Source organism: Stegodyphus dumicola, chromosome 2, assembly GCF_044657685.1.
Source record: "Stegodyphus dumicola isolate Sdum_Otavi_A_Nest chromosome 2, ASM4465768v1".
Taxonomy (NCBI): domain Eukaryota; kingdom Metazoa; phylum Arthropoda; class Arachnida; order Araneae; family Eresidae; genus Stegodyphus; species Stegodyphus dumicola.
Window position 1 is genome coordinate 237,572,284 of NC_140769.1, and position 12,810 is coordinate 237,585,093.

Consider the following 12,810-nt stretch of genomic DNA (forward strand, 5'->3'; position numbering starts at 1 on the left):
TGTTGCCAAATGGCGATGGCGTCAATCCTCTCCAAGGTGCGAGGACAGGGACTGAATCTCTGGGCCTGGTTCGTCAGCTGGATTGAACACGTACTGTCGTTTAGTCTGACGGAACGTGGAATGCCCAATATTTTATCTTCTCATAACATAATTACTGGACTGGATATTTATTTCGTCATTAAAAGGATGTCAGATTAAGATCATGACTGCTTATAATGATTCATGACCTGTTGAACTCCTACATAACTAATAAAAATAATAAAATATGTACCGATTCTTGCTATGAAAACTACTATGAGGTGCAGACGAATACAGAATGTTCCATAAGAAATGAGCCAATGCAAAAAATGATTTTTGGAACTTTAAATTGTGGCTCAAATCCTCCAGGCCTCACTCGGTTAGGCGGACCTTCTCTACTTCCTAAAGCTGGAGAAGGATATAGTCGAATTCTGGTTGTCCGCCGCACAGCCTGTAAGGAATTTGGTTCATGAATGCTTTCTCAGCACAGCCGAGGCCGTCCGACTACAAATCTCGACAAGCCTAATAAATGACCTCAAGGGGAATTCTAAAACCTTCTTTGTGTTGAGTTCATTCCAATCTTAAATTTGATCTTTTACATTAAAAATGTGTGTAGTTCTTTCTTTCAATTTCGGCCACTGGTGCATTAACTTACGAAATTATTACATTTATCAGCAATGATATGCAGGAAATCTTGGAGTTTTCGTAGATCATATAATATTTATGAATTTATATTTAAAATTAAAACTACACATTGCTCAATTGAGTATTTGAATCAAAACAGTACAGATTAATGCTTCATTTTTTTATCAGTATTTTTAATTGATGTAACTTACAATGCAATTAACTCATGTGATTTATAATACTTAACTGATAATTTTATAAATATTTGCCCTATTACCGTAATTAATAAAAAAGGTTTGTAACGCCAGATATTTTAAGTTTTTCGATTCAAAATATTCATTTCTGCGCCACTTAGCAAGTTACGACATCCGCAATAAAGAGAAGATATTATAGCAAAATTCACCTATTCAAAAGGATTCCTTTACTTGTCACAGGAAGATAAATTGAAAAATACATTACCTAATACTCAATGAGGAAAATACGCCTCAATTTGTTTGCGTTAGCAAACTTTAAAGTTTGCTCTCTTTGCTAATTTTATCAGCTGAATAATTTTTTTCAAGTAACAAAATTTTATCGAATTTATTATATAAATCAGATTTGTTTCATACAGTTTAAGGAAAATAATTACTTTGGGAAAGGTATTTCAATCACATTTACTAAATAAATTAATAAGGATATAAAGCTTTAACATTCACAGTAAAATAAAGATTGGGACTATTTTAGAAAGGTGGCCCACTAGAGATAGAGCGGATAAAATCGCTTAAGATCGTTAGTTTAGCAGTTTTATCTGATTGCCCAAGTCGGGTTCAAATCCCAGCGAATGGGATGGATACATTGTTGGTTACGCGAGTTTCTTCAACATGAATACAAGCCAGTTTCCCTGAGAAAGTTTTCCATGAAGGAATCCCTCTTCTGACAGACATATCTCGTATGTTTTGCCATAACCAATAAATCCCATCATACATAATTTATTATTTAATTATGCTTCGAAACTCTTGTGCGTAGGATATCCCCTGCTGTGGACCAGTATGTTACAAAAGTATCTGTTGTGTATAACTTACAGATGTGTAACTGATTAGTAACACTAAGACTCTTCACTCGCATATGCTGATGTCAAATGCATTCTTTTTGAAATACCCTAATTTTTAGCAATAGAGGCTGCTTATTATTCAGCTGATTTTAACGGACAAAGAAGTTTGCCATTGAATAGAGATAATGTGTTTCCGGCTTCAATTTCTATGACATGACGGTTTGAGCTGGTTTTACTTCCACCTTATTGGCTCCAATGAATTTATGGCTTTAAAATAGCTAAATCTTCAGAGCGCAGCTAACGAACCTCACAAGGAAATGCCGATATATGTTTAAACGTGACATTAAAATCACATTTACTTCATATACAGGGTGAGTGCTAATTCATGGCATAAACCTTGAGGGCTGGTACAGAACACTGTAACAACCACATTTTGTAAATTAATTGTAATTAATTTTTAATTAATTGATTTTAATTAATTCCACTTGTAAACAAGGTTATTAAAATAAAATACTTTATCATTTGTTCTTCGTCGCTTCACTTTTGACCATACATTCCTATACAAAATGTGATTGTTACAGTGTCCTTCCTTCCTGTACCAACCCTCAATGTTTGCACTATGAATTAGCTGTCACCCTGTATAATAAATGAATTTGAAAATATCACAATGAAAATATCGGAAAACGTTTCCAAATATATTGGTTGCGTGCTAATGTCTACCAGAAGAGATCGCTGCCAAATTGGCAGTTCGTCTCGCTTTCCATTGCATATTTTTTTAAGGATAAACTCCTTGTTCACCACATAGTATTATTACACAAGGCTCACAGAGCTAAACACACACACACAAAAAGAAAAAATGCAACAACACAAAATGAAAATAAAGTTACAAATTCACAGATGAAACGCAAGAAAAAAATTTCCACAACGAATAGAATGCCATTTTATCTTGAACAAACACATGGAAAGCGAGAGGTAACCAATTGTTTAAAGAGTTTTATAACCATACGAAATGAGTTCTTTCTCCTTCCACAAGCTTCAAACAGTAGAACAACAAATGCTCGGCATTTTGCACTCCTCCGGAGCTACAGGAACATAAGACTGTACCAGATAACCAGTATCTTTACAGATACGAGTTGAAATTAGCGTACTCAGAAATATAGTTATATCAAAACTTCAGAAAAATTCTTTATTATTGAGTCTGTTAGGAAGAGAAGGAAAAGATAATTCAAGTCAGACAGGCTAAAGAACTCCTATATAATTCATTCCACTTTAGAACTGCATTATTCTATTTTTGTATCAAGAATAACTTAGTGTTATTGTGGTGCTAATTTGAAGATTTGAACAGTACGTTTCGCCAACAATCAGCTCTTTCATTTCCTAGATTGCCAGTGTGGCCAGGTACATAACAGAAGGTAACATCAACGTCTTTATTATTAAGATCTTTAAGAATCGTACAAGAAGGGACAATTCATTTATTCCAGGAGAAGATATTCTCACAAGAGAACACAAGGATAAATGAGAACCAGTGAAAATAAGAAAGTTATAACTTAACGAACAATAATTAGCTGTCCCACTTAATTCATTTACTAATGCACAATAATTCCGCTTGAAAAATACTGCATTCATTGAGAATTCTAAAGAGTGTGTATTCCAGTTCAAAACTGATGAAAAACGGCATAAGCTAGTCCAACTCGATTATCAATATTACTGCCATCTGTGTAACTCACAAATGAGAAATCCCTTCAACGGAATTATGCTTTGAACTGGCAAATGATCACAGCATCTGCAGGTGATTAGGCTAGGTTTGGTTAATTGATTAAGCAACTACAGGACTATCTGCTTATGGGAAGATAAGCCTTCACGGAGAACGTTTTAAGGAAAGCTTGCTTGTATCCACGTTTACATATGCGTAAAACCTAAAAAACCTCTGCATCAATGCATTTCTCCAGGATTTGAATCCTAGGAAATTAACCGATGGGCTACCCAATTCTGATGTAGTTTACAATTTTTATGTCCCCCATAAGGGCATTTGTCCTTTTAAGCAGACAGCCCTCTCGTATTCTGCCCCACTGAACTACCAAAGCAATCAAATATCAACACATCAGACTTTCCATTGCATATTTTTTTAAGCGTATTTATACATAATAATCGGCGCACCAGCGGCCGAGTGGTAAAGTCGCTGAACACTGGTAATTCGGTCGGAGGTTCGAATCCTGCGAACGGGCTGGCTATATAGGTGTTTCCGTGGTTTTATCCATGTGTAACGTCTATACAATCCAGTTTATCTTAGACATCTCCACAAAGGCATCCCTCCCCTTAGGCAGATAGCATTCGAGGCTTTATCGTCATCACATAAACCAAAACCGCACAGAATAATCGTAGCAGGCTATTAACTTTGAATTCTGAACCAAAACCGCACAAAATAATCGTAGCAGGCTATTAACTTTGAATTCTGAACCAAAACCGCACAAAATAATCGTAGCAGGCTATTAACTTTGAATTCTGAACCAAAACCGCACAAAATAATCGTAGCAGGCTATTAACTTTGAATTCTGAACAACGTAAACTACACTTACTTTTGTTCGTGGAATTCTGTGCAGAGACACCTGTAAAGAAAGCGAATCTTCACCTGAAAATGGAAAAGAAGCTGCACTGCTGTTATTAATACTATTTATAATGCAATATTAATTCATTAACAATACTGCAACAGAAGAAATGTGGATAGTTACTATATGTAAGAGCATATTAAGATGATTTTTGTTTTTCTTTCTCTCTCTCTGACACACACAAAAAAGGAGGTTTTATAATAAATTAGGTAACAAGATGTAACTTGCTTATCTACAGAAGACGAAAATAACTTCACGTGAGATGAAAAGGATTTTTTGTGTGAAGGTCTTTAATATTATTACACCAGTTATTCTACAATCACGAGTGCACTTATGTTAGAACAACAGTGAAATATCGATTACGTAGTAGGAGATAACGGGAACTTTTGAAGAACTACAAAATCACTTGATAAACCAACATATCTTTATTATTCATTCATTACTCTATCGTATGGCACAACACAATGCGGGCAATGCGAACTCCACAAATTTATGATGCATTACATTTTTATTAATGAATAGTCAAGCAAGAGACGTCCTTTAAGCTTGTTTCCCACTTTGGTTTTAAAATCATAAGCAGTCTAAGCGGAGCTCTGTTGCTAGGCAATCAGACTTTGCTAAGACAGAAAAAATGGTTTAAGGTTTTCCTAAACACCCTAAATTTTCAGTTTATGCCACTTGGTATAAGAGCAGACCAATCACATCCAAGCAAACATCGGTCGACGGTTTCGCTGGAATCAGCTACACATTTACACATACGAAACTTTTCCTTTCCAGATTAGCCGTGGCTTAACGCCTGCTAACAAGTGTGAAAGGAATTAATGCCTTAAACCACAATGCTTTATGACGACAAAAAACCATTGTCTCAAGGAAGCAATCAAACGTAAGCAGCAAGAGAGGATGCGTAGCTAGTTGCAGTACTATTTATAAGCTTGGAAATTCTTTTAGTTCTAGAGAGCGACTGGGCAAAAGTTTACAGCAATACCGATATGCAGGAAGAATGCAGACGCCTTGAAGGGGCACTGTTTTAATTAAAAATTAGAAATTTAAAGTTTAATTTATTAATAAATTTCCGTCATATTTCTTAATCTTACATATATCGTTATCTGCGTTATGTCAAATGCGAGCAAATATTTTACACAATTCATTTTTATTTTCACCTGAAATGCTAATTACAACCCAACAATTTAATTCCAAATGGTTATATAAATTCTTACCGGAAAATCATTCGGAATAGATTGATCCTAAATAATTAAAGAATAATAATATTTTTATGCGTAAATATCTTTTACATAACGATAATTATTAAACATTTAATGGCATTCTTATTTATAATGGCAGCTTGGAAGTCTGAGAGCTGCGCAATCCTAGTTCTTAGGTATTCTAACAAAGGAATCCTAGTTCGGCAGAGATACTGTTTGTTTGAATACGCAAAGCACAGGAGTGCCATCTACTTAAATGGATGTCTTTGTAGAGAACCTTTCTGCAGGAAACTAAGTGCTATTTAAATTACGCAAAGAAAGAAAATATAAAAACACCCATGTGACCAACTCCTTTACCGGGATTCGGAAATTAGCTGAGCTACCAGTACTCTGCAGCTCTATTCACTTGATCACTAGTGGGCATTGTTATTGTGAAAATCAGTGCCTTCTTATCAAATGCGGCACGTTGCCCTTTTAAATCCTTCTCATAGAGCCATAATGGCATATAAATTAAAGCCACCAGTGAAAGATTTGATATAATCAATGACGTTAGCATAACGGAAAACGTTTGCTTTCATGCTCATATGCTTTAACGAATTATGCTAAAACAAAAATAATACGCTTAAAAAATACAAATGCAAAATATCTGAAAGGTTTCAGATTTTAACGGTCGTCCAAAAGGGTTTTGTTAAAATCTTTTACACTCTCGCTGAGCTCGCAGTCTACCACTCTGCTGTTAACTCACGCCTGCTTTTTTCTATCTTTTTAGTTTTATTATTATGCATGATTTTCTTTGCACTTACGCCGTATATAATTCAGCAACACAGTTAATTTTGTTTTCCTTACAGTGTTGCCATTGCTCGCCTTGAAATTGTTTAGTTTAATAAAAAATTCGTTAAAGTTTTATAAAATGTGAAAGAGATAATAAAACAAATTCGAAATTCAAAATTCAATCTTCCAGGTGCCCATGTTTGGGTGGAGGAGTACATTATTCAAAATTTGATGGCCCTAGGTACCGCTGTTTTTTTTTTTTTTTTTTCCCCACAGTGCGAGAAACAAACATACATTCCTACAGATTCTTCATAATTTAATTTCTTTAAATATAATACAGGGCGATAATTTTGGATGGCAACAATCGTGAAAAGTGAAATGCAGTTTCGAGCCTAATATCCCATTCGGGACTAACGTCGCTTTTGGGCTTTTAGAAAAAAGTGTCATTTTCCGAAGACTACTAATTTTTTACTTCCAAATGAATATTTGTTCCTTGATCGTAAGTTTTACATTTCAAAAGCGATTCTCATTTTATAAATATTTTTCTTACAAACTCAATAACTGAATTATTAATACTAGCTGTGGAGAGCTCGATTTTCATTAACAAGATGCTGCCAGTTCTAAAATCTCAACATTTATTGTAAATTGGGTAATTATTCAAATACTACATCTTTAAGATCATTATGAACCTATCAATATCCGTGCAAAGCTCAAGCGTTGTCTCACAAGTCCAATTTAAAACTGTTGCCTAATAGTGTTATGACTCCTAAAAAATGATGCCTCTCTGAAATCAATTGTTAAAATACATGCTTTTAATCGCAAAATTACAGCAGCCCGCTTCTTTTTATTAAAATAATTTTAATCATGTTTTACATCTTTTAATAGTCATTTGGCCCAAATAAGTTATTATGAACGAAATAATGCACAATAATTTTACCGAGTGAAGCTAATGTAATATTCTACGTCAATCTGGTACGTAAATAGAGATTAAAAAATTGCACTTATTGCTTTAAAAACATTTAGATTTTTTATCAGTAACAAACAGATCAAATTGAGAAGAAAAATTAAATATTTTTGCACTTTGCTGAACGGCAACATGTTGCTGCGTGAAAGATAAAAATATTTTATTTCAGGGAATGGCAACGTATTTTTATTAAATAGTCGAGTTTGCTGATTAAATGTGAATGACAAATATCTTACACTTCGTCGTACTTAGCAACATATTTCTTTCAAATCGTTGAATTGCAAACGAAAAGCTCATTCAACAAGCACAAAACACGAAACAAATAAAAAGAACAAAATTCGAAATTAAAAATTCGAGCTTCCAGGTGTATATGCTAAAGTGGAAACTAAGTATTCAAAACTTAGTAGCCATAGGTGACGCAGTTAATACTCGTATTTTTGAAATTTAAAATTCCTCATTGAAAAGTTAAACTGTTAATTTGACGTCATTTTTATTTCCTAGAGTCCCCCCCCCCACACTTCAAAACTAGTAGTTCTTCCAGAAGGGTTAATTTGAATTCAGATAAATTGAAAACCAAGAATATTGTATATTTGCTCGGAGATGTGACAGAAAATCTGTTACCTTCAGTTTTATTGGGATAGTTAATAGCTCTGCGTTTGTCATTTTACATTTTTAACCAATATGTTTAAGCATATCATTTCTGGGCAATGAACTGGCACCTCTTTATTTCTCAAAAAATCAGTATTCGACCTTCTTAGTTTTTAGCTTTCATCGACTTCTACTACTTTGTTATGCTCTCCGAATTTGCCGGAAGCTCTGTTTAGAAACAAACTTCCCTCAAATAATTGTTCCAATATTTTCCGGTTTCGTTGTTCCAGCTGATCACAACGTGTTCAATAATACACGCTATTTTGCATGGCAGAATCCCACAGCTTTGTAAATAATCATCTGCTTTCTGTTCTGTAGAAGGCAGGTCACAAATCTTAACCACCCCCTTTTTTTTTTCCAAAATGGAAGAGAAAAGAAAAAGCAATAACAGTTAATTTATATCCTTGTTCATAATAACAAAAGGTTTGTCCAGAATAACGGCGATACATCAACAGGAACGGCAATGTTACGAATGCTTTGTTGCTTCACGCTTATTCATAACTGGCGCTAAATCGCATTGCTTGGCACTGCTGGCACTAAATCGCACTGCATGGTCGACGGGTTAATACTCAAGTACCTTGCTTTTATATACTGTTTACATTTGTGTAACAGAAATAATATTTTACAAAGCCAATACAAATATATTTTATGAAGTATTTTTATTGCTGGGGGGTGACTTTTATAATATTATGAAATGCAAATAAAATATTTTATTCACTTTTCTACCACTTTTTTAATGAGCATATGCCGTCTGGGTACTTTTCCGTTTCGCCGGCGCAAATCTCGCCAAGCAGACTTTATTGGCGACATCATACAGTATACACATAAAAAAATATTAACAAATGTTAGTTCTAAGAATTTTTTATTTTGAAGGCATATACATTTTAATATCGTTTAAAATTTTGTAAAAAGCCAATAAATATAGACAAAAAAAATCTGAAATGTTTCAGATTTTAAATTACGTCCAAAGGGGCGTTTTTTAACATTTTGTGTGTTACCTTTCTTTATTAAATATCATGTTCCTCGCACTTAAATCATAAGATCCAGTGCTCGCTTTGAAATCCATGAGTTTGTTAATCAAAAATTCGTCAAAGTTTTAAAAAATAGGAAATCGATCATAAAACAAATTTCAAATTTGGTCTTCCACATGCTCATATTCGTTGGAGTATTACGTTATTCAAAATTCGATGACTCTACCGTTGTTTTATCACAATACGAGAAATATACATACATTTACGCAGATTTTTCATTATTTAATTTCTTCAAATATAATGCAGGACTCTTAACATTTTATGGCAACAGTTTGAAAAGTGAACCGACATTTATCCGTCCGGCGCAAAATGCCAAAGCGAAACTAATAGTCCTTCGGGATTCAAATCCCTTTGGACTAATAAATTTGTAAAAAGACATTAATTTAAGAATCTACTGTGCTTTCATGGTTCAACATCCTGATTCGTCGGTTCATATCACGTGACTCAAATGATCTCATCTCACGTAAGCTACGTTACAAAAATCCAATTCTCTCGGTAATTATCTACATTAATTACAAGTTAAATCTTAATTTGGAACACAAGTTTAAACCAAAAATTATTTCAATTCGTACGAATAGCTTACTCAGAAATTATGTAAAACTGCAGTGCTTTACTTCGCTAGTACATTCTCATTAGAATCGATGAATTACACCTTGACTTTGCCTTTTCTTTATTTTCGCCTTCGGGTAAGCAGTGTGATTGCATCCTAATTCACTTACTTTCCGCGAATGGCCTTGGGGCATAAAATTGAACTATCTGGTAAAATTCTATGTAATTGTATGCCTGTGTTGAAAGATACAATCAATTTGATAAGAAATGGCTGCGAAGGGTTTTGAAAACGAGGCGTAAAAGGTTACCAGTGAGGATATTCCGTTTGGCATCAATTGTACCATTATTGGCGACTTTATCGCCTGTGCCGGCAAAACGGAAAAGTACCGCCGTGGGATTATCTCATTAGTTAATTTATTTATAAATTTAAATTTTTCTTTAATTTAAATAAAGAAAAATATTAATTTAGATCACTGTATGGTTTTAAGGCAGAACGAATGTAATTCAAATAACCTTCATTTAATTCAGTAACATGTTATCACACATACACAAAACGTCACACCCTGCTGAAAATAGCGGTTCTCGTACAATCATCAATAAAATGTCAGCGCGCACCTTTTGCCAAATATGTAGCATATATAATAGAAAAATAATTACTTACTGTATAGAACTATTCTGAATTTACTCCACGAACCACTGCTTAATGATGGCACGTGCTTCTTTTATAAGAAAAACGAAACACCGCGATGACGTTATGGCTATTCATTATCTTTCTCAAGCACCCAAGTAGGTCCTAGCAATGGCAGAGCAATTCGCGATTGCTGAATACTGGTAATTTCGCCATGGCTTCGAAACCCGGTGAATAGGTTAGCTGCATAGTTTTTCCTCTAGGTGTAACATGAATAAGCGTTCATAGTTTTCCCCATGTGTGACGCGGATAGCAGCCAGTTTTCCTTAGAAAGTCTCCACGAAAGCATCTTTGTCTTTAGGCAGATAGCCCTTACGTCCTTTATCGTAATCAAAAATAAAAGCCAAAACCCTTAGAAAATTCTCTAGGAAAAAATTCCCCTTAGGGAGAGATACGCTTGTATGCTTTGCTATATTCCAATAACTAAAACCACCTTCTTTAATCAAGTAATTTTAATGTCAAGCATCTAGTGTAACTACAGTCAATTGCTTTCTATTAAATTTTTAGTGCACGGTAATCATAACTGCAGTCAACTCTTTCTGTTAAATTTCTAGCGAACAGAAATTTCCCTTTTTTTTTTTTTCTGCATCTATGAGAGAATTTGACCACGCGTGAACGTGTGTTCTAATACGAAGTCCAATATTTTTATTTAATTAATACGCTAACAAACAGGTAAAAACGATGTTATCACTACGACGAGCCAAGTTATTATCGCTAACTGAAGAAGCAAACACTGGATATTAAATCTGAAAAAGGAATTTGAATGTTCACGATTTCAGATAAAAAGAAAAATCAAAATATATTTTAACGTTTTATCTATTTTTCTTTCTTACTGTATTATTTTCGTTTAAATAACACGGAATACATGAGGTAAAAAAAATTATCTCAGCTGCATTACAATAAATAGTACGTACTTGGCATCCGGAAAAAAAAAAAAAAAAAAAAAAGCAGATTAATTATCGGTATTTTTGTATAATGCAAATTGGCTTCGAAATAACCTGCGTAATTAGAGTAAAGGTTTTCTTCATGATTTACTTAATGAAGATAAAATGTATTACGTTAAGATTTCATCAGATTCATTATTAATATATCTGAACTATACACTTTATATAAAACAAAGTGAATTTAAAAGCAAACCAACGAGTTTTTATTCGCTGAATGCCTGGTATTCACCCGTTATAGCACTAACTATAAATCTCACATGACTCAGCAAAATTATTATTTTAGGGCAGAGAAATTAAGTATGCTATTGTCATTATTTTTTTTTAATTGTGCTCTTATTTCATCTTACAGCAATTTGTTTCAGAACACAAAATAAAATGTCTCGTAATTAATATCCCAAACGAAAAGGTTAAAAAAATTATAAAACCAGGTAAGAATATTCATTGTCAAACAAATTAGTTAATAATCACATATTAATAGTTTAATTCTTTCGAACACAAACAACGTAAACTTACTTTGGCTTCCCAGTTCAATAACAAGATAATTCAATACTCTATGCGCGAAACGGTACGGTATCGGCATAAGAATTCTAGCACAAAACTGTAATTCAAGTTGATAACATCCAGTTGTCAGCTCGAACGGTTAAGATAAAAATGGCGTCTGAAATGGTTTTGTTAAACGTCAACACGAAACGAAACTAAAAGGTTGCCCGTAACTTCAAAGCTGCGGATTTCGACCTTGAGTCTCAGTTTGTTTGGAATAATGCAAGAATGATTCATGGGGCAAAAATCAATCTTTAGCTATATAAGCTTATTAAGATATAAACAGGGAATGACAGGCAAATAAAAACGTGCAATAAATAGATCGTCAATTTAACGGGAAGTGGATTATGCCTGGTAATCCTTAACTGTACATCAGAGCTACTTTATCATATTCTATTTGCATTTCTGGTTCTAATTTGCACAGGAATTTTGCATTCTCCAGATACATTACACCTAGTATATCATTCGTATATTATGATGTTCTTGTTTTTCATTTTTCTTTTATGTTGAATAGAATTAGTAAAAGCAGAGAATTTTCATGAAACGTTTCTCATTAGATTTTTCAGTATGTCATATTATGAACTAAAATTACATTTGTTTCTCAATATAAATACTAGAAGAAAAGATTTGATAGACCACAATACTTCTTTAAATGGTACTTTTCTGAATGCCAAAGTATCACCATAAAACTGTTTTTATACCTTACATTCCTTAACATATTAAAGAAATATTTAAATTATTTTTAAATTTAAAAACTTAAAAATAATTCTTTTTTTTTTTCTTTGTTTAACCGGTTCAGTGCTGCATTTTAACTCGGTAAGCCCGAGTTAACACGGGAGCGGCACTGAACGGTTAAAAGACAACTTTTTGTTACTGGGCTTGAAATCTTAGATGTGCCATCTAAGATTTCATAACAAAAAGTAACTAAAAAAATCACCACTCAAAGCACAAGTTTTCTCAAACTTTTGCCGATTTTGTTCCACATGAATAAGATGCACTATCATGTACCAATATATGCAGCAAAAGAAGCGCCATTTTGTAGTCATTCTTAAAATGTATTTAAATCATTGTGTAAAAATTGTACCACCAAGAATAATGTAATGTACTATTAGTGGTACACTGCGGGAAAAAAAGGGCAGACAGTTCTATATCTCCCGTTCTACTGGGCTCGATTGACGAAATTTAAATTGCGTTT

The 12,810-nt window shown here is 33.6% G+C and overlaps 1 protein-coding gene across 6 annotated transcripts in view; it reads right to left on the bottom strand.

Annotated features, from left to right (window-relative positions):
• The window catches only part of LOC118193466 (uncharacterized), a 173,676-nt gene that overhangs the window by 13,038 nt on the left and 147,828 nt on the right, over positions 1-12,810 (bottom strand). For 3 of the 6 annotated variants that reach the window (XM_085811924.1, XM_085811925.1, XM_035364562.2), the window contains exon 3: positions 4,249-4,301. The exons of 1 other annotated variant lie outside the window; for it this stretch is intronic. In XM_085811924.1, the coding sequence (XP_085668050.1) occupies positions 4,249-4,301 (53 nt within the window). Of the gene's footprint in view, positions 1-4,248; positions 4,302-11,588; positions 11,869-12,810 lie in introns of those variants that run through there. 2 more of the 6 variants (XM_085811923.1, XM_035364559.2) reach the window with 2 other exon arrangements.